Source organism: Stomoxys calcitrans, chromosome 2 (assembly GCF_963082655.1).
Source record: "Stomoxys calcitrans chromosome 2, idStoCalc2.1, whole genome shotgun sequence".
NCBI lineage: Eukaryota > Metazoa > Arthropoda > Insecta > Diptera > Muscidae > Stomoxys > Stomoxys calcitrans.
The window spans coordinates 200,970,801-200,998,545 of record NC_081553.1 but is presented as its reverse complement, the minus strand read 5'-3'; the positions used below and the strand labels follow the sequence as shown (position 1 = coordinate 200,998,545).

Here is a 27,745-nt window from a genome sequence, read left to right as displayed (position 1 = left end):
CATCCGAAATTTGGATACAAAAATTTTATTTTTAGGGTAATATATGAGAGCAAACAAAATTTCGCTTAAATCGCACTACCCATATCCGAGATCTGGCGTTTCAGAAAATTATGGTAAGGGGGAGGGTCTGCCCCCCTTCAGATATCAAAAAATGTAGTACCCCATTTTCACCATGTGATTTTTATGCACCATCTGTGAAAATTTCAAGAAAATCGGTTCAGCCATTTCTCAGTCTATAAGGAACACACAAACATTCAAACAAACAAATCTAAATACAAACAAACACAAATTGATTTTTATATATAAGATAGCTGCCATATAGACCGATCTTCCGATAAGGGGGCTTAAGCCAAAAAAACCTTTATTTTTTACCCAATTTCGCTAAAATTTTAAACAGAGAAAATTTAATAGTGACATATATATTAGACCACTCAATATCCGGTGCTTAAGTTATCCAATTTTCACCGGATTGTGACGAAATGGGGTTAACATATATACCCGAGGTGGTGGGTATCCAAAGTTCGGCCCGGTTGAACTTAATGGCTTTTTACTTGTTGAATTTCCAACAGTTTTTCACCGCATTCCAGTAGAATCAGCCTGCTTAACTTAAGGCACTTTGAATGTTTTCATTAAGGAATTTGGTTGGATGTTCTTTGTCTGTCGTTGGTATTCATCCAGCAAATTGCTTTGAACAACGTGTACCGCAAACTCTTCTATTTTTCGAGCTTCCAATGCTATCACCAACGTGTCATATGAAGGTGGTAAACTGCTAAGTAACATAGCAACTATCCATCGTTCGGAAAATGTATCGCCAATAGCTTCCAGCTTCTCAAAGAGAATTTTCATATTCGCGATGTGATTAGCCATGGTAATTTCCATACTAAATTTCATTCTACATATCGTACGCATTATTTGAACACTACTACCAAGAGTATCCCTTTCATGGTGTGCCTTCAGGATATTCCATGACTTTTTTTTTAAAGATTTTGCCTTTCGGGTATCTTGAGGAACCCACCTCCATGGATTGTGCTGAAATTTTACACAAAATGAACTTAGTCGAAGGGCGTACTCAAAGGGCTAATCGGGAGTTCTGTTTGTGTAGGAGGTGCAGTAGGATTTGAATTATTATGTGTCATTGAAATCGGAAATCGTTTGCGATTTTATGGTTTTAAGAAAGTATGCTTCTCGCCTAAACCGACGGTATTATGGATAGGTCACCGGAAGAAGCAATGGCAGCTTCTCTCTCGTTAGACGAAAATTGCAAATGCAAATTTGCCCATGAACATTCCATTATGGAACTGGGACACACTTCCCACAAATCAATGAGTGTTGTCCGATTCTATTTTTAGCTCAATGATAGGGGCCCTCCTTTTTATAGCCGAGTTCGAACGGCGCGCCTCGTGATCGCATGAGCGTTCGAAGCATCGAGTAAACACGACCACATGACGATATAATATGATCCGGCCATGTCAAATAGCTATTGAAAACCATACCAAGATTCTTCGCACGATCAACTTTCTCAATTCTCTGATTATCCACCATAATATCAGCATTAAACTGAGTCCGCGAGGTTCGTCCTCGAATAATAATACATTTTGACTTCTTCGGAATAGTAAGACCGTCGCAAATGCCCATAATGAGATTCTAGTCAGGTCCTCGTTCAAAGCAGCCACACAATCATTCATTTCCGACAATGTTGTTCCAGTATATACTTGGACATCATCGACATGCATCCGAATACGAGAATTCCTCCACTGCGATGGGATATCATTGATATACATCGAAAAGAGTAGAGGTCCCAATATCGAAGCCTGCGTCACACCTCGCCTGACAGGCCGTGTCTGGGAACACTTATCACCAATCCCAACATACGGATACCAATCGTTCAGGTAGGAGAGCAGCAATCTTTCAGACGTGGCTAAGAATCCAAAAAAAGTAACGTAGTTTAGAACATAGCAAACTCTTTTGAGTGCTCCAAGAGATCTAAAAATACAATATTTCTCTCATCCAAGTAGTTCCGTATATCCGCGGCAACGTCTATAAGAGCTGTTGCACAACTATTTTCCTCCCGGAAACCAGATTGCCTGTAGACAATAATTCGTTCTCATTCAAATGTCCATTAATTTGATCCTTCAGAATTCTCTCAAATGCTTTTGAAGAAAAAAAAGAAATGGCAAAATATCTATTGGTCTATAGTCCCCATTCATCTTCGGGATAGGCACAATCCTTGCAGTTTTTCATTCTCGCTGGTAATGACTGTTAGTTATTATCTTGTTAAACATGAATGGTAGAAGTGACCAGAATAAAACCTTGAAAAACTTTGGATGTATACCATTTGCACCAACTGCGTTTGATTTTATTGACATAAAACTTGAGAAAACATCCAACTCACTTACACCCATAAAGTCAAAGCGATCATCTAAAATACCCAAAGACATGTCAACCAATGTCATTGGAGAATTTTGCCATATAAAACTCCGATTTGACCCCCTTTATCACATCATGAGCCCTTCTCTTTGCATTCATTGGTAATTCAGGAGTCATTGTGTAATTCGGGAGTATTCATTGTGTAATTCAGGAGTTTTATACCGCTTACACCTCATATAAGCACGATCTCTCAACCGTAAGGCATTAGAAACAACAGATGTAAACCATGGCCGTTTGTTTTGGAAAATATGTCTTAGTTTTCACAGGCGCCGTGGTATTGAATATATCAACAATCTCCTCTCTCTCCTCTAAATATGCTAATTGCTCATCGATAGATACAATATCATAAATACCACTCCACGCAACATTGTTAAACTCCACATCAAGGTGTTCATATTCAATATTCTTCAAGTCATGGTACGTAACAGATTCAACCCTCGTCGCCAAATTGTAATCATATGTCAATAATATAATATCATGACAAGAAATGCAGGGGGCTGAAAGTTGATCGTACAATAGGCTATTCGACTTCTTGCCAATAAAAAAAAATCTAGCAGGGTCTCATTCGTAGCGGTGTAGTGGGTTGGTGAGATGCATTGACAGAGGTTATACCCATTGATATCATGGAATTTATAAGCCTCGAATCAACGAGAATATTACTATTGAAGTCCCCAACAATAACCACGTGCTCATAACTAACAGCCAGCGGCTCTCAAACCGTCATATTATTGTTCGGTCTATACACACACCCAAAAAGGAGTTTTTAAGAAGAATTCGAAACCTCGAAACGGACGGTCCATATAATTTAATGTGTGACGATTATTTCATGAAAATATTGGCCGTGACAGGGCCTCAAATGGTCCATCCGCTTAATCCAATTTTGGCATACTCTTTCCAACATTTCGGCCGGTATCTCACTAATAAATACTCCAATGTAGTCTTCCAATGCGTCAATTGAAGCGGAGTTGTCTGTATAAAGTTGAATTTCATCTCACGATAGCGCTCACCTTTCACAGTTACGTTTCTATTAGCATCATCTTTAAAGAAGTACGGTCCAATAATACCACCAGCCCATAAACCGCACGAAACTGACTTTCTGAGTGCATTGGTAGCTTTTGCAATTCTTGCAATGCAACGAGAATATTACTATTGAAGTCCCCAGCAATAACCACGTCCTCATAACTAAAAGCCAGCGGGTCTTAAACCGTCATATTATTGTTCGGTCTATACACACACACCCAAGAAGGAGTTTTTAAGAAGAATTCGAAACCTCGATAGGACGGTCCATATAATTTAATGTGTGACGATTATTTCATGAAAATATTGGCCGTGACTGGGCCTCAAATAATCCATCCGCTTAATCCAATTTTGGCATACTCTTTCCAACATTTCGGCCGGTATCTCACTAATAAATAGTCCAATGTTGTCATCCAATGCGTCAATTGAAGCGGAGTTGTCTGTATAAAGTTGAATTTCATCTCACGATAGCGCTCACCATTCACAGTTACGTTTCTATTCGCATCATCTTTAAAGAAGTACGGTCCAATGATACCATCAGCCCATAAACCGCACGAAACTGACTTTGTGAATGCATTGGTAGCTTTTGCAATGCTTCCGTCTGATCTTGACTCCAAATTGACAATTCTGCGTATTTACGTAGCCATTAAGCCAAAAATGAGTTTCGTCGGTGAACTTACGAGAGAACAAATGAGCGCGCGATGAACTTTCTTAACAGAGCACGCATATTGGTAATAAAATTCAATAATTTGACTGAATTTCAACTAATTACCTGAAGATGTTTGAGAGTGAAACAAATCACGAAGCGTGCGTTAGCTGTTTTAACCAGTGTTGCCAAAAAGTAAATTGCTGAAAATCACCCTTTATATGTTGTTCATGCTTTATCCTTTAGACTGTTTCGCAGCAGACAACCGAATCATTGCTTTGAGTCGACAGATAGGAGCTACATCATCTGGAGCGAGAGTTACAGCCTTATATACCCACGATATGCCTGATTTACTTAAGCTAAGATGCTATGTTCCCAAGTTTCACGCCGTTTTATTTTACTTCATTTCTAACAGTGCATTTTCTTTTTTTTTACTCTCTATGCATGACAACATTCACAATTTTTGTAATTTGACATTTTTGTTGAGTTGTTCAAAATTCCCCCATCGCATTCAGGTACTTTCCCCAGAAGATTTTAATGAATGGATAAAAATTAAGCCATAACATGAAACTTTTTCGAATTGTGTTCTATGTTAGGATTTCCATTTTAGCATAAAATATTTTATTACACATTCAAATGTATGAATCTAGGCTGAATACATCTTTTCTCACATAGATTTTTCCCCAATGCGTTAAACTTCTGTCCAACCCCATTCCATTGCCCAACCCATATTTGATCCCAGTAGAGGGAGTTGCAATGAATGCAGCAATAATGTTTGCTACAAATGGAGTTGATGTCACTCTGGTAAAAGTTTTCTATAGTTTTCTCCATGCAGTCACTCAACTTTAAGTTGCAAGTGCTACAAGGAGTTAAGACTTCAACGACACAGCTACAAAGGCAAACAGAAAAAAAGCACATATTTTTCACAGTGAGAGGAAATAACGAACTTTAATAAATAAATCTGCCATAAAAGGCATTTCCGTTAAGTTCCCTCAACGTTTTGCTGGCATAACGAAGAGTGACAAAGCGGCAGAAGAAAAAGTAGCCAACAGTGATGCCGCTTTATACAAAAAAAAAAATGCTGAATGAGAAACTTTGATTAGAAGTCAAATATTGGGAAATTTTTTTAAAAACCTCAAGCACTTTTTTGATTCAAACATTTATCTTCAAATATTACCTTGTGCGAAGTTTTTGAACAAAATTCAAACTTCAAAGGAAATTTGCTTTGAATATCGAACCTAAAAAATAATAAAATTTCATGAACCATCAACACAGCTTTCATAAGATACACAAAAATTTCGTTTATAACCTGAAAGCTGAAAACATGTTAAGTTCGCCTGGCCGAAACTTTTACACTTCGTCAAGTTCTTTGCTCGATATCTCTTTATTGGCAAACGCTATGCTATTGGGCCTATACCAAGTTTTGAACCTATTGGGGCCATACTTGGTTTGGCTGACCCAAGTATTGGGTTGCCCAAAAAGTAATTGCGGATTTTTTAAAAGAAAGTAAATGCACTTTTTATAAAACTTAGAATGAACTTTAATCAAATATACTTTTTTACACCTTTTTTCTAAAGCAAGCTAAAACTAACGACTGATAACTGACAGAAGAAAGAATGCAATTACAGAGTCACAAGCTGTGAAAAAATTTGTCAACGCCGATTATATGAAAAATCCGCTATTACTTTTTGGGCAACCCTAGAAGTCGTTGTACCAAATCGGATATGAATTGCGCTCTATAGTGGCTAAAGAAGCAAAATCGGGAGAGCTGTTTATAAGGGAGCTATATCAGGTTGTGGACCGATTCAGACCATATTTGGCAAGTATGTTGATCATAGAAGAGGTCTTTTAACAAAATTTCTGCCAAATCGGATACTTCTTGAGCCTTTTATAGGCTCAAGAAGTCAAATCACGAGATCTGTTTATAGTGGAGCCATATCAGATTATTATCAGATTTGGACAATACTTGGCACAGTTTTTGGAAGTCAAAACAAAATACCTCCTATAAATTACCCTCCGCCATTTTAATGGGAGTATACTACCTTCGTCATTCCATTTTTAATACATCGAAATATTGATCTGAGACCCAACAAAGTATTTCTGATCATATTGACATTCTATTGGGTTGCCCAAAAAGTAATTGCGGATTTTTTAAAAGAAAGTAAATGCATTTTTAATAAAATTTAGAATGAACTTTAATCAAATATACTTTTTTACACTTTTTTTCTAAAGCAAGCTAAAAGTAACAGCTGATAATTGACGGAAGAAAGATTGCAATCACAGAGTCACAAGCTGTGAAAAAATTTGTCAACGCCGACTATATGAAAAATCCGCAATTACTTTTTGGGCAACCCAATATGTCGTTTTTCCGTCCGTCTGTCTATCGAAAGCACGCTAACTTTCGAAGGAATAAAGCCAGACGCTTGTAATTTTGCAAGAATTGTTGGGATTGTAAATGGGCTATATCGGTCTATGTTGTGATAGAGTTGCCATATTCGATCCTGGATCTTGACTTTTTGATTCTCTAGATGTTGCAATTCTTATTCGATTTTTCTGAAATTGTGCATGAGGTGTTTTGCTATGACATTCAACAACTGTGTTAAGTATGACCGAAATCAGTTTATAACCTCTTATAGCGCTCATATCAACCGATCTCGGACTATTGATACACAAAAATATTTCATGAATTTTTCTGAATTTTATGAGTTTTTTTATACCCACCACCATAGGATAGTGGTATACTAATCTATTCATACCGTTTGTAACACATTAAAATATTGATCCAGGACCCAGAAAGAATATAAATTTTTGATCGTCGCGACATTCTGATTCGAACTAGCCATGTCCATCCGTCCGTCGAAATCACGATAGCGGTCGAAGACGTAGAGCTAGCCGCTTTAAAATTTGCAGAGAAATTTTTAATTGTATCGGTTCTGATTTGGATATAGCTCCCATATAAAGCCTCAATTTTCCTCCGATTTGGCTGAAATTTTGCACATGGTGTTCTATTATGACTTCCGAATCGGTATGATCCGAATCGGTCCATAACTTCATATAGCTCCCATATAAAGCGATCTCCCGATTTGATTTCTTTAGCATTTACAAGCCGCGATTTTTATCCGATTTGTCTGAAATTTTGCACAAAAACTGTGCTAAGCACGATCCGAATCGGTCTATAACCTGATATAGCTCCCATATAAACCGATTTCCCGATTTGATTTCTTTAGCATTTACAAGCCGCGATTTTTATCCGATTTGTCTGAAATTTTGTCCATAGTGTTCTGTTGCGACTCCCAACAATTGAGCGTGGTGCGGTCTAAATCGGTCTATAACCTGATACAGCTCCCATATGAACTCATCTCCCGATTTGACTTCCCGTGCCCCTGGAAGCCGCAATTTTCATCCAATTTGGCTGAAATATTGTACATAGTGGTTTGTTATGAATTCCAACAACTGTGTCAAGTCCGGTTAGATTGGCCAAGAACTTGATACAGCTCCCATATAAACCGATCTACCGATTTCACTTCCTGTGCCCCTGGAAGCCGCAATTTTTATCCGATTTGGCTGAAATTTTGCACATAGTGTTCTGTTATGACTTCCAACAACTGTGCCAAGTACGGTTTAAATCGGGCAAGAACCCGATATAGCTCCCATATAAACCGATCTACCGATTTGACTTCTTGAGCCCTTGGGAGCCGCAATTTTTATCCGATTTGTCTGAAATATTGCGCATAGTGTTCTGTTATGACTTCCAATAACTGTGCCAAGTACGGTTTAAATCGGCCAAGAACCTGATATAGTCCTATATAAACCGATCTCCCGATTTGACTTCTTGAGCCCTTACAAGCCGCGATTTTTATCCGATTTGGCTGAAATTTTGCATGTGGTGTTCTGTAATGAATCTCAATAACTGCGCCTAATACCGTCCAATTCGGTCTATAACTAGATATAGACCGAATATAGCTACCGAACTTAGCACTTTTTTATTTGTTTTAAACTTTCCCATAGCTCTTAGAAAATCACCCTTTATAAGGGTAGAATCAAAAAAATTTTAAAAGCCGATCATCCATCTCCATATTATCATATTTTTCAAAGTTAGGATAAGTATCCGCCATATTCAGATATTGAAATATTATATCTCCTCTTATTCCTTGCAGACTGTCTTAAATAATATGTGAAATTTTCAATAAAAATGGTTCGGCGGCTTTTAATCTCTATGGAGACAAGAAAAGGTAAGCACGAAATAGTATCAATTATAGCGTTAAAATTATATTTTCTGCAACTTATGGTATGACTTTTCAAAAAGCTATAAAAGTTAAAAAGAAATCCCGGTATGACAAATTTCATATTCTTATCACTAACATTAGTGGGCAAAGTGAAGATATATTGTGCTTTTTTTTTGACCACTTCAAAGCATATATGTTTGTCTTTATAAAAAAACAAACAAAAGGGAGCTAAGTTCGCCGGGCCGAATCTTGAGAACCCATCACCATAGATTTTGCTAAAAATTTATACAAAATAAATGAAGTTAAAGGACATAATTTTATTCTATTGTACAAACCAAACTTGTGTCAAACCAGCAAAAATTAAAACTTCTAGGAAGCGATCAAGGATGATCGAGAGACCGGTTTACATTAGAGCTATATTATAGGTTATAGACTGATTTGGACCGTATTTGGCATAGTTGTTGGAAGTTGTAACAGAACACCGTACTCAAAATTTCAGGCAAAAATCGCGGCTGGTAGGGACTTAAGAAGTCAAATTGGGAGAATGGTTTATATGGGAGCTATATCAGGTTATTTGCCGTACAAGATACAATTGTTGGAAGTAATAACAGGACACCACATGCGAAATTTCATTCAAATCGGACAAAAATTACGGCTTATAAGGGCTCAAGGAATCAAATCGAGGGATCGGTTTATATGGGAGCTATATCACATTATGGACCGATTTAGACCGTACATGGCACAGATGTTGAAAGTCATAACAGAACATTAAAAGCAAAATTTCAGCCAAATCGGATAAAAATCGCGGCTTACAACGGCTCAAGAAGTCAAATTTAGAGAACGGTTTATATGGGAGTTATATCTAAATCTTAAGCGATATGGCCCATTTGCAATGACAAATGACCTATCACAATAATTCTAGCTGATAGCTTAACGCGTTCGACCGCTATTGTGATTTTGACAGACGGACGGGAGGACGAACATGGCTAGATCGACTCAGAATGTCGAGATACCATAAAATGGCTTTTTGAAAATGGATGCATTTTTAAGCTGGTGATTTTACAGCTACGGGTCTCGTTAAGATCTACACTAATTATATTTTTTTGTATTGTTTATCTACTTTCAAAATCATATTTCGAAGCTACAACTTTGGAAAACGCATTTTTAAAAATCCACAGGTCCTTCCTGTGTCTATCCCAAATTGAGCGCAAAAAGTGTACTCTACTACCTAACACCTTTTATTGCCATTCTATTCTGTTCTGGTCGACCTTCATATATTATTTTTAATTACTTTTTGTTTTTATTAGAATGGGGGAAGATCGATTGCCCTCTGACACGTCCTTTCATTTGTGTACAATATGTTCTCAGTCGTTCTACATGATAATTAGGTTTTGTTTATCATTGGACCGTATTTTTTCAAAGATGCTGTTGGACGCAACGTTACGGTGAATGAACACATTTCGAACCGAACACTGATTTTGGTAATAAAATTCAATGATTTGCAAGCGTTGCTCGTTAGTAAGTCTATTCATGATGAAATGTCAAAGCATACTGAGCATCTTTCTCTTTGACACCATGTCTGAAATCCCACGTGATCTGTCAAATACTAATGCATGAAAATCCTAACCTCAAAAAAATCACCCTTTATTAACATTAGATTCGAATGCTATTATCATAGACCTTTCTTTAAATTCTCACACTATCCCGATCGAACTACACGTCCTATTGAATGGTATGTAGTGGGTGCAGTGGTCCCAAACTCAGCCAATTGTGTATACCACATTCGTAGTCAACTCCCAAAGAATTTTGATTTCATACCCATTACCCTGGTCTGGCCATTTCATCTACTATGTTCCCTAGATACATAGTAGATGAAATGGCCAGACCGGGGTCGATGACAAGAAGAGAGACTCAGCGGGTGGTTGCCATCGCTAAAGCACTCTGACCTGTCATCGACCGGAAGAAAACGAAGGTGTCACTGGCGTTCGTTAAGAGGTCACTGAGCACATCAATAGGAGACATAACCCGTCCTTGTGCCATAGACCGCATGGCGGCAAGCAGGAGAATGCCGCACAATGACTTCTGCAGGATGAAGAATAGACAATCGGGCACTCGCTCTGCTTATCTCCGGGACTGCAGGCAAGCAGGCTCTGGCCATTTCATCTACTATGTTCCCTAGATACATAGTAGATGAAATGGCCAGACCGGGGTCGATGACAAGAAGAGAGACTCAGCGGGTGGTTGCCATCGCTAAAGCACTCTGACCTGTCATCGACCGGAAGAAAACGAAGGTGTCACTGGCGTTCGTTAAGAGGTCACTGAGCACATCAATAGGAGACATAACCCGTCCTTGTGCCATAGACCGCATGGCGGCAAGCAGGAGAATGCCGCACAATGACTTCTGCAGGATGAAGAATAGACAATCGGGCACTCGCTCTGCTTATCTCCGGGACTGCAGGCAAGCAGGCTCTGGCCATTTCATCTACTATGTTCCCTAGATACATAGTAGATGAAATGGCCAGACCGGGGTCGATGACAAGAAGAGAGACTCAGCGGATGGTTGCCATCGCTAAAGCACTCTGACCTGTCATCGACCGGAAGAAAACGAAGGTGTCACTGGCGTTCGTTAAGAGGTCACTGAGCACATCAATTGGAGACATAACCCGTCCTTGTGCCATAGACCGCATGGCGGCAAGCAGGAGAATGCCGCACAATGACTTCTGCAGGATGAAGAATAGACAATCGGGCACTCGCTCTGCTTATTTTCGGGACTGCAGGGAGCAGGCGGTTCTTCTGCGATCTGGTTGATCTTGCGGGCGTACCTCTGGGATGTCCCGTGAAATTTGTAAACGGAACGGGATGGAGGAGGCGTTTCACCCACCGTTCTGGTTCTCCATTCTTTCGAAGGATGACAAAAGTAATGACACGGGTCGTAAACGGATATGTTAGGTTAGGTTTAAGTGGCAGTCTGCAATCAGACTCACTTAGACGTTTCCATCGACAGTATGGTCCAAATCTATTCATAACCTGATATAGTTCCCATATAATCCGTTCTCGGATATTGACTTTGTGAGCCTCAAGAGGGCGCAATTATTATCCGATTAAGCTGAAATTTTGCATTGACCATGAACAACTGCTTCAAGTATGGTCCAAATCGGTTAACAACCTGATATAGCTCCAATATAAACCGATCTCCTGATTATAAAGGGTGATTTTTTTGAGGTTAGGATTTTCATGCATTAGTATTTGACAGATCACGTGGGATTTCAGACATGGTGTCAAAGAGAAAGATGCTCAGTATGCTTTGACATTTCATCATGAATAGACTTACTAACGAGCAACGCTTGCAAATCATTTTCAGTGAATGGGCCCTAGAAAAGTTGGCAGAAAATCCGCTTTTTTATCGACAAATTTTGTTCAGCGATGAGGCTCATTTCTGGTTGAATGGCTACGTAAATAAGCAAAATTGCCGCATTTGGAGTGAAGAGCAACCAGAAGCCGTTCAAGAACTGCCCATGCATCCCGAAAAATGCACTGTTTGGTGTGGTTTGTACGCTGGTGGAATCATTGGACCGTATTTTTTCAAAGATGCTGTTGGACGCAACGTTACGGTGAATGAACACATTTCGAACCGAACACTGATTTTGGTAATAAAATTCAATGATTTGCAAGCGTTGCTCGTTAGTAAGTCTATTCATGATGAAATGTCAAAGCATACTGAGCATCTTTCTCTTTGACACCATGTCTGAAATCCCACGTGAACTGTCAAATACTAATGCATGAAAATCCTAACCTCAAAAAAAAATCACCCTTTACTTCTTGAGCCTCTGGAGGCATCAATTCTTAACCGATTTGGCTGAGATTTTGTACAACGACTTTTTGTATGACGACTTCTTGTATGACGACTTTTTGTATGACGACTTCTTGTATGACTACTTCTTGTATGACGGCTTTTTATACGACGACTTCTTGTATGACTACTTCTTGTATGGCGACTTTTTGTATGATGACTTCTTGTATGACTACTTCTTGTATAACGAATTCTTGTATGACGACTTTTCGTATGACGACTTCTAGTATGACTACTTCTTGTATGACGAATTCTTGTGTAACGAATTCTTGTATGACGAATTCTTGTATGACGACTTCTTGTATGACGACTTCTTGTATGACGACTTCTTCTATGACGACTTTTTGTATGACGACTTTTTGTATGACGACTTTTTGTATGACGACTTCTCGTATGACTTCTTCTTGTATCGCGGCTTTTTGTACGACGACCTCTTGTATGACTACTTCTTGTATGATGAATTCTTGTATGACCTCCTAATTTTGTATCTTGTTCCACTATAGGGGCCAATTATTCCTTCTTTTGTTTGTCTATAAAGAAATATCGGCCGAAAAAAATGCGATCCTCGGTGGAGGTTATATAAGATTCTGTCTGGCCGAACTTGACACGCTTTTACTTGTTTGTATTGAAAGAAGCTATTTTCAATGCTAAAACTCCTTTCTTAATGCAGTTTTTCCACTTCTGGTACGATCTTTGTTTGTCATTTGCTTTTATGGCAACTCTGTCTTTAAACAGTGATGGGTTTTGTGACTCCATTTCCTTTGCACAGTGTTTTATGTTTTGCCTCCCTTTTCTCTGTTTTTAAAATTTTTTTCTATACTATATACTCCACATTACTGACATAACCATAACTTTGCATATTACCATCGCTTACTTTCGTTTATTGTTATTGTAATGGAAAATTTTCTCTTCTTCTCAAAAAATTGGGTCAATGTGATGCAATGCTCAGGCTCTGATACATATTAAATAAATTTTCCCCTTCACAAAACTTCCAACTTTGCTAGAAAACCGAATTGAGGAAGGGGACAATAATACGGGGAGGCAACACAAAGACCAGCCAGCCAAAACCAGCCATTCGAAAGAATTCACAAAACACTCTGAAACACAACGGAACAAATTTAGAAATGTAAAATCTGACATAGTTGAATGCAAAACAAACAGCAAACTAACGAGTTTGCAAACCAAAAAAAAAAAAAAAAACAAAAAACAAAACCGGCAACAATTCAAATGGTATGAGTTAATAACGGACATTTGCATGAGGACAAACAACAAAACAAAGCAAAAAAAAAATATTTATATTTATGAACATTGAAATGGGAAATAATTACTAAACGCGAAATGGCGTTAATTACAAACAACTCGAAATGTATTTTTCATCATTATACCACACAGCATTTGGCTGTGTGTTGTTGTTTAGCGGATGTTATCCTTGATTGTGGCATCCATTCGCCAGGGATGCGTATTTGCCATACCAAAAAATAATTGTGTGGGTCTTTAAGAATGCTTGGTGCTGGTATGGTGAAAATGAAAAGCTTTTAAAGGCTGGCTGGTCACATTATTGGGTCGGCCTTGCTAATGGATTGCCGACAACAAGTCACTGCAAGCATGGTTTTAAACATTGCTTTAAAGTTTAAAACATTTTAATACCCTTTGGAAAGGTTTTTTAATGAATGTACATCCATTGCATAAAAGCCCTGTAATTAAGGAGTATTGAATGACAAAGTTTACAAAAGAATATTACAAATGTCCTCTTTTAAATGAGAGATGAATTCCAATGAAATGAAAGGATATTCCAACAATGTTCTCCACAGCATAACAATATTATAATTAAAAGTTCATATTGCTGTAAACAGTGAGAAATGCAAGACGTCTGTAAAATAGATGCAACCAAGAGAAAGCATGCACATGTGTACACAAAGAAATAAAACGAAAGAAATAAGATGAAAGTACCAAGAAGAACCAAAACATGTAAAAAGGTGTAAAGTTCGGCCGGGCCGAATTTTGGATATCCACCACCTCGGGTATATATGTAAAACACCTTTCTTCAAAATCCGGTGAAAAATTCATACCTCACGCCCCATTGCAGCGATATCGAAATATGTTTGGAACAAATACTAATAAGTTGAAGTTATTGTTCAATTGTGTATAAGAAAATATTTATCTTTCTAGTAGCTATATCTAAAAATAAACACGGATGTCCAATATAAGTCACTATGTCAAATTTCAGTGAAATCGGATTATAAACGCGCCTTTTATGGGGCCAAGACTTTCAATCGAGATATCGGTCTATATGGCAGCTATATCCAAATCTGGTACGATTTGAGCCAAGTTTCAGAAAAATTTCGAAGAGCTTAACACAATTTTCGGCGAAATCGAACAATAAATGCGCCTTTTATGGCCCCAAAACCTTAAATCGAGAAATCGGTCCATATGGCAGCTATATCCATATATGGACCGATCTGAGCCAAATTAAAGAAGGATGTCGAAAGGCCTAACACAACTCACTGCTCCAAATTTCGGCAACATCGGACAATAAAAGCGCCTTTTAAGGGCCCAAAACCTCAAATGGCAGCTATATGCAAATCTCAACCGATCCGTGCCATATTGCAGAAGTATGTTGAGGGGCTTAACTTAACTCACTGTCCTAAATTTCGGAGACATTGGACAATAAATGCGCCTTTTATTGGCCTAAGACCTTAAATCGAGAGATCGGTCTATATGGCAGCTATATCCAAATCTGGTACGATTTGAGCCAAGTTTCAGAAAAATGTCGAAGAGGTTAACACAACTCACTGTCCCAATTTTCGGCGAAATCGAACAATAAATGCGCATTTTATGGGCCCAAAACCTTATATCGAGAGATCGGTCTATATGGCAGCTAAATATCCAAATCTGAGCCGATCTGAGCCAAATAGAAGAAGAAAATTGAAGGCCCTAACACAACTCACTGTCCCAAATTTTGGCGAAATCGGACAATAAATGCGCCTTTTATGGGCCCAAAACCTTAAATCGAGAGATCGGTCTATATGGCAGCTATATCTAAATCTGGACCGATCTAAGCCACATTGAAGAGGATGAAGGATGAAGAAAGAAGAATTTTGCCAAAATCGGGCAATAAATGCGCCTTCTATGGCCCCAAAACCTTAAATCGAGAGATCGGTCCATATGACAGCAATATTCAAATCTGGACCCATCTGGGCCAAATTAAAGAAGAATGTCGAAAGGCTTAACACAACTCACTGCTCCAAATTTCGGCAACATCTGACAATAAATGCGCATTTTAAGTGTCCAAAACCTTAAATCGAGAGATCGGTCTATATGGCAGCTATTTGCAAATCTGAACCGATCTGAGCCAAATTGAAAAATGATGTCCCAAATTTTAAGAAAATCGGGCAATAAATGCGCCTTTTATGGGCCTAAGACCTTAAATATACGGATCGGTCTATATGACAGCTATATCTAAATCTCAACCGATCTGTGCCAAATTGAAGAAGGATGTCGATTGGCTTAACACAACTTACTGTCCCAAATTTTACAAAATCGGATAATAAATGTGGCTTTTATGGGCTTAAGACCCTAAATCGGAGGATCGGTCTATATGGCAGCTATATCTAAATCTGAACACAGATCTGGCACAGATCCCATATTGAAGGAGGATGTCGAAGGGCCCAACTCAACTCACTGTGACAAATTTCAGAAAAATCGGATAATAAATGTAGCTTTTATGGACCTAAGACCTTAAATCGGAGGATAGGTCTATATGGCAGCTATATCAAAATCTAGACCGATCTGAGCCAAATTGACGAAGAATGTCGACGGGCCTAACACAACTCATTGTCCCAAATTTCAGCAAAATTGGATAATAAATGTGGCTTTTATGGGCCTAAGACCTTAAATCGGAGGATCGGTCTATATGGCAGCTGTATCCAAATCTAGACCGATCGGAGCCAAATTGAAGAAGGATGTCGATTGGCTTAACACAACTCACTGCCCCAAATTTAAGCAAAATCGGATAATAAATGTGGCTTTTATGGGCTTAGGACCATAAATCGGCGGATCGGTTTATATGGCAGCTATATCTAAATCTGAACACAGATCTGGCACAGATCCCATATTGAAGGAGGATGTCGAAGGGCCCAACTCAACTCACTGTCCCAAAATTCAGCAAAATCGGATAATAAATGTGGCTTTTATGGGCCTAAGACACTAAATCGAAGGATCGGTCTATATGGGAGCTATATCCAAATCTGAACAGATCTGAGCCAAATTGAAGGAGGATGTCGAAGGGCCTAACTCAACTTACTGTCCCAAATTTCAGCAAAATCGGATAATAAATGTGGCTTTTATGGGCCTAAGACCCTAAATCGTAGGATCGGTCTATATGGGAGCTAAAGCAAGATATAGTCTGATATAGCCCATCTTCGAACTTAACCTGCTTATGGACAAAAAAAAGAACCTGTGCAAAATTTCAGCTTAATATCTCTATTTTTAAAGACTGTAGCGTGATTTCAACTGACAGACGGACGGACATGGCTAGATCGCCTTAGATTTTTACGCTGATCAAGAATATATATAGCTTATAGGGTCGGAAATGGATATTTCGATGTGTTGCAAACGGAATGGCAAAATGAAAATACCCCCATCCTTCGGTGGTGAGTATAAATAGAAGTAAAAATGCAAGTTTGGCAGTGCCGAATTTTGTATACCCACCATCTCGGAAATGCGAACCTGGGAAATAGAGTGGTCAAAGGGCGGGTGATAAGAGGCCCCATTCTATGGAAGCTCTCTCTCTCTCTCTCTCTCTCGCAGATACCAGATACCGGAGTTCAGACTTAAGTCCTTTTACGGAATCATCCTGCATCTGTCGATGGAAGAAGAATACGAACAAAGGAGTCGTAAGCCACCTTGGGGCACCCCAAGATATACAGTCTTTGTGAGACTAGTGCTCACCTATGGGGCAGTAGGATGTTCGTTACAAAGTGGCGGGTAAACCCCAAGATGATTTATTGTTACGTACATTATGAGACCAGTACTGACCTATGGGGCACTGGTATGAAGGAGGGCGGTGGTAAGAGAACTTGTACGAGAATGACCTGCGTTGGGGTCACAGAGGCACTGAAATCCGCACCGATACTGATTGGGATAAGGACATTCAGGGCTCGTTTTCCAGGGAGGGTGAATGGAGGGCGAATAATGTATTTCAGGGGGATGAGCTTTGGTTCTTCACTGATGCCTCCAAGATGGTGTCAGGGACTGGATTGGGGGTCTACTCTGATGCACTCAACATCGATATGTCTCTGAGACTACAGGACGAAGGTACTGTCTTTCAATCAGGGAGGGGGATGGCTATAACAGTAGCTGCAAGAAAATTTCTGGTAAGGGATCTATCGCCCTAAAAACTCCGAATTTATGGGATCGTATGGCATATGGAGGCCACCGAAGCGCAGAGGTTAGCATGTGTACCATTAAATCTGAACGTCTGAGTTCGAATGCTGGCAAGAACATCAGAAAATTTACAACCGTTGTCAGGTTGTCAAGCATAGAAGCCATGAAAAATTACTTCCCAAAGAAGTATCGCACTGCGGTACGCCTTTCGGACTCGGCTATGAAAAGGATGTCCCTTATTGTTGAGCTCTAACTTGAATCGGACGGCACTTATTGATGTGTGACAAGTTTGCCTCTGTTCCATAATGGAATGTTCATGGCCAAATTTGCATTTGTATGGCGGCGCTCAAGGCCTTGGGTTCGAGGATGGTGAGGCCGGGGTGTGGGGGGGATTGTTTGGAGTCCCTGGATAGACTCCGGATCCACGATGTGACGCTGATGAGGGTTCCCGGACTTGAAAGAATTCCAGGGAATGAAGGGACAGACGAATGCGTCAGGAGGGGTGCGTCTGTGTTGCGCGAACCAGAATCCGGTTTTCCCTACGTGCCATTGGGCGATCTAGGGAATATAGTAAATGAGATGGCCAGAGCAGGGTTGATGGCGAGCTGGGACTCGGTGGGTGGTGGCTGGACCGGTAAGTCGCTCTGGCCTGTCATAGACCCGAAGAAGACGAAGGTGTTACTGGCGTTCGTTAAGAGGTCGCTGAGTACATTGATAGAGGTCATAACCCAACACTGTGCCATAGACCGCATGGCGGCGAGCAGGAGAATTCCGCACAATGACTTCTGCAAGATGAAGAAAAGTCTATCGAGCACTTGCTGTGCTCATCTCCGGGACTGCAGGGAGGCAGGCTCTCCTTTCTCAGGCGGGTGTTCTGCGCTCTGGTTGCTCTTGCGGACGTACCTACGGGATGTCCCATGAGATATGTGAACGGAAAGAGATGGTTCCGACGGATGCTAAGACAAAATCCGGCTAAGGTACATACGTGCTTGCGTGAGGGATACGCGTTTCATCCCACGCTCTGGTTCCCTATTCTTTCGACGGACGACGAAGATAATGACAGGGATCATTAATGGATAGGTTGGGTTAGGTTAGGTTTAAGTGGCAGTCTGCCATCAGACTCACTTAGACGTTTTCATCCATTGTTATACCACAGTAACAGAAGAAGGAAGATACCTTCCTCTACCGTCAAACCATCCAGATCGCTTTAAAAAGTTCAACAACTTGCGAATGTTCACATTCGCTAAATCAGACAGATTCTCAAAGAAATGAGAACCTAAAGTGGAACTCCTTCTCACTGACAGTGCGGGACACACATACAGAAGGTGTTCTATAGCCTCATCTTTTTCGATGTCCTCACAGCTTCTGCTAAAGTCCTTACTGACAACCTTCAGTCTGTCAGCATGTTTTCCGATTAGTCAGCGACCTGTCATGACGGACACAATGACTGAAACGTCTGTTCTTGCCAGTAACAGAAAAGCGGTAGACCTCTTTAAGTCTAGATTAGGCCATATAGTTTTGGAATGCTCACAGCCCCCTCTTTGTGATCATCTATCATTCGTTGTCCTTCGGGCCTGATCCTGAAAAGTTATCTTACATGTCGCTAGATGCATACCCACAGATTCCAGTGTCTCTGGAATGTGTAAGGTAGTTCCTAGTCTTGCAAGCTCGTCCGCTTTAACATTTCCTGGGATATCTCTGTGGCCCGGCACGCAGAGCAGGTGAATTTTTAACTGTTCAGCCACCCGTTGATGGATCTGCGACAGTCGAGTGTGGTTTTCTCCAGAGATTTAATGGCTGTCTGAGAAGATATTTATGCCAATCGTCGTTATGACATTATATCATAACTATTCCATCACTTCCTTAATTGCAAGAATCTCCGGTTGATACACATTGCAGTGGTCGAGTAACCTTTTCCATAGGACCTGTTCTAGGTCTTTAGAAATTCGTTCTCCAGAGATTTACTGACTGCCTGGCTGTCTGAGAAGATATTTATGACAATCGTCGTTATGACATTATATCTTAGCCATTCCACCCTTTCCTTAATTGCAAGGATCTCCGCTTGATACACACTGCCGTAGTCGAGTAACCTTTTCCATATGACATGTTCTAGGTCTTTAGAGTACGCTCCAAAGCCCACCTGGTTGTCTAGTTTGGATACATCCGTATAGAAGTCTATGTAACTTCTATTATCAGGGATATCGTGGTTCCAATCGGTTCTATCAGGATTGGTGGTACAGTACTATTTGTCGAAAAGCGGCTCAGGTAGAGTATAATCTACACTGCCTGCAACATCGGACATGTATAAAGGATTACACAGTTTCCGTAGCCGCCACATGACCAAAGAGAAAGCTATTTTAACCTCATGGCAGTGGTCGCAGCAATTTGTCTAGCCACAATGTCCAGAGGCATTAGATGTAGCATTAAATTTAGTTCATCAGATGGTGTCGTCCTCAGTGCTGCTGTGGTTCTCAAACAAGCCATCCTATGAATCTGGTTAACCATTGAACTGTAGGTTGACCTTTGAAGCGCAGTCCACCAGACCACAACACCATATAACATTATAGGTCTGACAACTGCAGTATACTCTCAGTGCATAACACGCGGTGTAAGCTAACGTTTTCCTATAGTAAATGGTGTGCAGAACAAGGGTTGCGTTTCTTGTTCTTTCCAAAACGTTTGATTTGAAGTTCAATTTCCTGTCTAGTAAACAACCAAGATATTTTTCCGCTCTCAGTAAATGGAGCATTCTCTGCTCCCAAGAAGACAGGTTCCATTGTGGGTAACTTGTTTCTTCTCCATAAAAGATAAATTTCTGTCTTGCACGGATTTACACCTGGACTACTTTCGGTAGACTACTTTGGCTTCCTGAGGTACACTGGGTCGAAATTAAAAAAATAACAAAAACTCTGGTTTTTTTAGAATTTAATATTTCTCTTCATTTTAAGGTAAATGGACGGACGTAATACAGATGAATGATCCATCAGATGACAGGTTGTCCTAGTCTTGTCGTTGCCACCTACTGCTGTTAATATGTAGTTCATATCACAACCTGCAGATGGTGTTGTAGAGGAAGTTTTGTTGTTGAAGATCAGATGTAGCTTCAACAAACGCCCCGCTTTGCAAGACTGCAATGTCATCTCTAAGCTCATTAATTTTATTGTTGGATGGTGATCCGTTGACAGAGGAAATATCATTTATTTTAAGTTAGGCTTTATAGCTAACATTTCATAATTGGCTCGTGAAGCCTAATTTCACGTGATGAAACATGACGATGACAATGTTAGAATTGGGTAATGGCTCCTGAAGTCATGTGCAATGGCTCGTGAAGCCCGAAGCACTTCATCCAAGCACTTATCAGATCTCCAATCCACAAACAACTGCTCACTGGACCGTATATCGTATCATTGTAATCGATCTGGCTCGAAGGACCATGTTTAAGTTCGTCCCAGTGTGGGAGAACTTAAAGAAAAGAACAAAAACTGTATTTTGTAGAATTTAATATTTTCTTAGTTTTAAGGTAAATGGACGGCCGTAATACAGTTGCATGATCCATCAAATGACAGGTTGTCCTAGTCTTGTCTTTGCCACCTACTGCTGTTAACATGTAGTTCGTATCACAACCTGCAGATGGTGTTGTAGAGGAAGTTTTGTTGTTTAAGAACAGATGTCGCTTCAACAATATCTCCAAGAGCGATTGGAAACTTTCCCTTAATGGCAATATTCCCGTCATCAGCACACGCGACCATTTTTACACCTTTTTCTTCCAGAGACAATAATATATTGTTAATGGATATAATCCAAAGTAGAAAAGTTAGTACACTTCCTTGAGGTATTCCTCTACTGACCCATCCTTTTGGACCTACAGATCCCAATCCTATCTATCGTGATGCATTTTTTAGTTAGTAAGATTTTAATATATTTTTTGTACAATTCCTTGGGGTATTCCTCTACTGACCCATCTTTTTAGACCTATAGATCCCAATCCTATCTATCGTGATGCATTTTTTAGTTAGTAAGATTTTAATATATTTTTTACGTTAGTATTGATGCCTATAAATTCCGGCTCCCTCATGATTGACTTTGCTTGCACATTATTGAAAGCACCTTCAATGTCAAGAAATGCTACCGTTATGCATACCTTGACAACAAGATAACCTTCCTTGTACCCGATTAGGTCGTGAAGGGCTGTTTCATTGGACTTGCCTTTACTTTATGCATGCAGTTGCCGAGAAAGGCGATCTCCAGAGATTTTTGCCCTAAGATATTTCTCTCTGGAGTCTTTAGCATAAAGGATAACTGGTTAATAGGATGTGTGTTACGGTTTCCGTACTTTCGCAATGAAAATTATCTTTGTGTCTCTTCATCCTACAAGTATATACGACGTGACACAACCGGAGTTTATCTTCCTAAGCCAAGAAGTCAGTCCTTCGGTTACAGCTTGAAATTTAATCGGTGATACCTCATCGGGGCCTGCCGACTTAAAGTAGTTAAAACTTTTAATCGCCCAGTAATAAACTCTTCTGTCGCCACTTTGTCCATTTAGAAGTTTTCCAGGAAATGTTTATCCATTAGGTAATTTCCATACATTCTCTTCGAGGATTCGAGGATAGACTCTTCCTAAGCTTAGAGGTCTTAGATATATCCTCCACGGACCTGCAGAATTCCTCCCAGGATTAGTTTGGAGCCTTCTTCAGCACTATTTTCATAGCTCAGCCTTGTAGAAGTCTCAATCGTTTGGTGCCCTAGTGCTTTTCACTCTGCAGCCCTTCCTTAGACCAACCACTTTTGGGGACCACTATGGTGGTCGCGGTTTGTCCCTTGGATTGACATTAGGATATGCGAACACTAGCGAGTCATTCAGGGCTTTCGTGATCCGCTTGCCCCAAAAACCTCCTACAAATGTAGGAGTGACAAACTCTTCTGGAGCAACAATGTCTGTTGATAAGTTTCTCGGGAAATGTGTATCAACGAGTATTTCCAGTATCTCCTCATTAGACATTGTCCATACATTCTCTTTCTTCTGGGTGTATACCACCGCAATAGGTTTCGAGGATAGGCTCTTCCTAAGCTTAGGGGCCTCTTCTGGCGCCACAATGTTCGTTGAAAAGTTTTCCGGGAAATGTGTATCAATGAGTATTTCCAGTGTCTGCTCATTAGATATTGCCCATACATTCTCTTTCTGCTGGATGTATCCTACCGTAATACGTTTCGAGGATAGGCTATTCCTAAGCTTAGAGGCCTTAGATATATCCTCCACGGATCTGCAGAATTACACCCAGGATTAGTTTGGAGCCTTCTTCAGCACGTCCTTGTATTTTCTTAGCTCAGGCTTGTAGAAGTCCAAATCGATTGGTGCCTTAGTGGCTTTCACTCTGCAACCCCAACCACTTCTGGGGTCCACTATGGTGGTGGCGGTTTGTCCATTGGCTTGTCACTTGGATATGCGGAGACAAGCGAGACATTCAGGGTCTTCGTGATCCGCTTGACCATTATATCTATGTCCTCCGCAGTTTCCACTTCCTTTTCCGATCGAGTAGAGATAGTCGTGCAGAATGTGTGCTGAAATTTATCCCATTCTGCATTTCTTCTGTTTAGCTGAGGGACCACTTTTACAGTATTTTCTCTAATGCTAAAGCTTATCTAAAGATGATAAGAAAAGATAAAAGCAGAGAAGTCGAAATTTTTTGTCGTTTTACCTGAAATGAGGTACCTAAAATACGCTTGTGACTGTTAAAATTTACACCAAATGCTACCCAGATATGAGGTCCATAAGTGTATAAAGCCCAATATATAAGGCGATCCCTAAATTTGACTGCTTGAGGAAAATCAATGGCAAGGGATAGCCAAAGTTCAGCCAAACTTAGCTCGTATTCAATTGTTGCTTTTCTACTTTGACTTTTAAATGTCATTTGCTAAATTTTTCCACTTTTCTGCAGATGTGTTCAAGTATTGCCTTTTTTTTACACAGAAGTTCCCTAGAATTTTGTTTGTCTTTTTTTTTTAAGTACTTACATTGCAAGGCAAATAGGCGTGGGTTCCAGCCTGACTGGTTACCGTTTGATAGTCATCTATGGTGGGAGGTGGTTTCAAAGTCGTTGTAGCCACTGGACGACGACGTGTTGTTTTCTGTTTTACAGAACTGCTGGTAGTACTGACCGTGGCAGAATGTTCAGCACTTGCTAAAGTCGTGGGAGGAGAAGAATGTATTATGGAGGCTGTTGATGTCGTGGATGATGTTCTTGTGCCATTCAGCGATGATGATGATGATGCAGGCGTTGATGCCAACGAAGATGCTGCAATTAATGTTATTGGGGTTATGCCATGATGCAAACTACCACTGCCACTTGTGTGAACTGAAGAATTATTGCCTTTAATGTTATAATACGATTGGCCTCTACCTTCGTCCTTCGATAGCGATGCATCTTGAACCAGAGATGCAGGACCAATCGCAAAATGTTTATCAACCACCAACAATGAGGATGAAGCCGCTTGTTCTGGCCGGTTAATGGAGGGAGTGCCCATTACCAGGCCACGATTCGCATGGATGTACATGGTTTTAGCATCATCAGCCACAAAAGCTGCAGTGGCCTCATATGGTAATGCAGCAATAAAGCTATGCCTTGGCCACTCGCTTATGCCGTGGCCACTCGCATTGGTGGAGGTTTTAATTGCGCCCGCTACCACTGAGTCTTGTGGTGTTACCATTGCGGTATGATCATCTTTGCCATGTTTGCCACCACCATCATTACCATGAACATCATTCAATTCCGCTGTAGTTTCAGCTTCATGGCCATTGTGTGTGGCATGATATTCGGAAGCTTTCACATCACCATATGATATGCTTGTTCCAGTTACCTTCATTAGTTGTACAGTGCGGGGACCATAACTACGATCTTCGTTAGCTAGGTCGAATAGGGGTGTTGGTGGTGGTAGTTCCAAATTCTTGCAAGGACCTTTGGAAACTTGTTGGTGGTCTGCGGATGACAAGGGCCTGGATATGGACGTGGAGAACAAACTATGCTTGTGGTCTGTTGATTCGGTGCTATGTGCAAACGGATGCCGTAGTGACATTTGTGCAATGGAGTTACCACCATCATCATCAGAGTCAGCCCTGGCTTCAGCCTCGGCCTCCTTGCCTTTGTTGCCATTAGCTAAAGTTCCGTTAGCCAATGTTGCTGTTGTCATGTTGCCAGTTAATATTGCATTGTCGTTTGTGTACATTCTCTGCTGTAGCTGTTCTTGTTGTTGTTGTTGTTCTTGCTGCTGCACTTGATTATACTGGTGGGGCTGTTGTGAGGAGCCCTTGTGTCCTTTCAAATTCCTGCCACTAACAGCATCTGCCTTAAAAGTAGTAAAAGATGGCGATGGCGATGACGATGACGACATAGACAACAATGTTGTTGTTGTTGTTGCTGTTGATGATGATGATACTGACGCAGATAATAGTGATGGTAAGAGTTCATAGGTTTGTAAAGCGGATGTTGTTGTTGTAGTAGTAGTAGTAGTAGTTGTAGTAGTGGCTGCTGTTGTTCTCGTTGATTCTGTTGCTATTGTCGTTGCTACTGACAATGTCAGCTCTTTCGATTTACTTGTGCTGGATGTTGCAATTGGTGTTGCCTCCGATGATGCCGATGCTGATGCTGATGATGGTGATGGCGCTGCTTCTGCTGATGACGGCGATGGTAAGGATGACACTTTCCTTATGGTTTCCATAGCATTTATGACGCTATGCTCCAGTTGCGAACTTATCCTTAATCTTGTATTATTGTTATATTCTATGGTATTCAGTAGTGTACCTGCAAGTATATGAAATAACGAAGAAACTTTAGTTCAAATCGACTACAATGACAATATCCTTAAATTATCGTCAATGATTGAGAGAAAGTGATAGGATAGGCAGGCAAGATGAAAATGTTGAACTTTTCAAAGAATAAAGGAATACGAAGTGGAAATATTCAAAAAGTTCAATAAACACATTGAAGGGTGGGATGTAATGGTTAGTTAATATCGTTTTAGGAAGAAGAAATTTAATTATCAAACAAGTAAACACGTGGACCACCATAGATTCGGATAAAAATTTCTAAAAATTTTACCAAATCAGTCAAAATTTGAAACTCTAAACAGATTTAGACCATACTTGGTACGATTGTCAGCTCAATCTAATAACAATTTCGGCTTCTAGGGGCTCAACAAGTCAAACCGGGCGAACGGTTTATATGGGAGCTATAGCTCGACCGACCGATAGCTCGACCTCTATCGTGATTTCCACAGACGGCCGGACGGACATGGCTAGATCGACTTCAATGTCATGACGATCGAGATCAATATTTTGAGGTGTTGCTGAACCGATTTTGGTGCTATATGAAAAAATGTGCTGGGGAGTTATAAATCAGTCCGTGTAAAAATCAGCATCGGCCAAAAAAAGGTTGGCTTCTACGTGCCTTTAAGGGCTATTTGGTAGCTATAACCAAATCTGATATCCATTTTCGACAAAGTGATGGTCGTAGAGAAAAGTATGGATTTAATTTTTGGGAGATAGTCTTTTGCAAAGAATAAGAAGCGAAAACCAGGCGAAATAAACATATGAGAACAACATCTAAATCTGTAGCGACTTTGAGAAGATACTTAAAGAGGAATCCTATTTGCCAAGTTTTGTGACGATCGGTTGACAATTATCCACAATAACAGAGCTATATCCAAATCTGAACGGATTTTTTCGCATTGCAATCGGCTTGTTTCTAGGTCGATATATAGTTTGAACACGACAGATGGACTGACAGAGGGATAGACATTAAGAAAATTTATTAAAAACTTACTTACTAAAAGATACATTACGGCAGGCTTGGGATCTGTGGATCTAAAATGATGGATCAGTGGAGGAACACCTCAAGGAGGTGTACTGTCTCCTCTACTTTGGAATATAGCCATTAACAATAAATTATTATATTGGGTTGCCCAAAAAGTAATTGCGGATTTTTCATTTCAAATCTGGACCGATCTGAGCCAAATTGAAGACAAATATCGAAGGGCCCAACACAAGTCATTGTCCCAAATTTCGGCGACATCGGACAATAAATGCGCCTTTTTATCGGCCCAAAACCTTAAATCGAGAGATCGGTCTATATGGCTGCTATATCCAAATCTGAACCGATCAGGGCCAAATTGACCAAGGATATGGAAGGGCACAACGCAACTCACTGTCCCAAATTTTAGCAAAATCGGATAATAAATGTGGCTTTTATGGGCCTAAGACCATAAATCGGAGGATCGGTCTATATGGCAGCTATATCCAAATCTAGACCGATCTGGGCCAAATTGACGAAGAATGTTGAAGGGCCTATTACAACTCACTGTGCCAAATTTAATCCAAATCGGATATAAAATGTGGCTTTTATGGGCCTAAGACCCTAAGTCTGAGGATCGGTCTATATGGCAGCTATATCCAAATTTGGACCGATCTGAGCCAAATTGACGAAGGATGTCGAAGAGTCCAACGCAACTCACTGTCCCAAGTTTCAGCAAAATCGGATAATAAATGTGGCTTTTATGGGCCTAAAACCCTAAATCTGCGGATCGGTATATATGGGGGCTATATCAAGATATAGTCCGATATAGCCCATCTTCAAACTTAACCTGCTTATGAACAAAATAAGAATCTGTGCAAAATTTCAGCTCAATATCTCAATTCTTAAAGACTGTAGCGTGATTTCAACAGACAGACGGACGGACATGTCTAGATCGTCTTAGATTTTTACACTGATCAAGAATATATATACTTTATAGGGTCGGAAATGGATATTTCGATGTGTTGCAAACGGAATGACAAAATGAATATACCCCCATCCTTCGATGGTGGGTATAAAAAAAGTATATTTGATTAAAGTTCATTCTAAGTTTTATTAAAAATGCATTTACTTTCTTTTAAAAAATTCGCAAATACTTTTTGGGCAACCCAATATAACAATATATATACCGCGTATGCTGATGACGTAGCAATTGCTGTTTGGGGAAAATTTCCTAGCACTCTAAGAGATATACTTCAGGAAGCTCTACGTGCAACAGCAAAGTGGGCTACGGAAAGTGGTCTAGGTATAAAACCGTGGAAGACAGAAGTAGTTCTTTTAAGCAGGAGATACAAGTTTCCTACAGTAGAACCTGTCTCCTTGGGCGGAGAGAATGTTCCATTTACAG

At 40.1% G+C, this 27,745-nt stretch overlaps 1 protein-coding gene and 1 long non-coding RNA gene across 4 annotated transcripts in view; one reads left to right on the top strand and one right to left on the bottom strand.

The window, feature by feature from the left end:
• Positions 1-8,323, top strand: part of LOC106083277 (uncharacterized) — a 211,440-nt gene extending 203,117 nt beyond the window's left edge. The window contains exon 5 of the long non-coding RNA XR_009397118.1: positions 8,248-8,323. This is a non-coding gene — a long non-coding RNA (uncharacterized LOC106083277). The remainder of the gene's footprint in view (positions 1-8,247) is intronic.
• Positions 1-27,745, bottom strand: part of LOC106083275 (serine-rich adhesin for platelets) — a 111,353-nt gene that overhangs the window by 36,539 nt on the left and 47,069 nt on the right. For all 3 annotated transcript variants that reach the window (XM_059362774.1, XM_013246190.2, XM_059362773.1), the window contains one exon: positions 23,567-25,350. In XM_059362774.1, the coding sequence (XP_059218757.1) occupies positions 23,567-25,350 (1,784 nt within the window). The remainder of the gene's footprint in view (positions 1-23,566; positions 25,351-27,745) is intronic.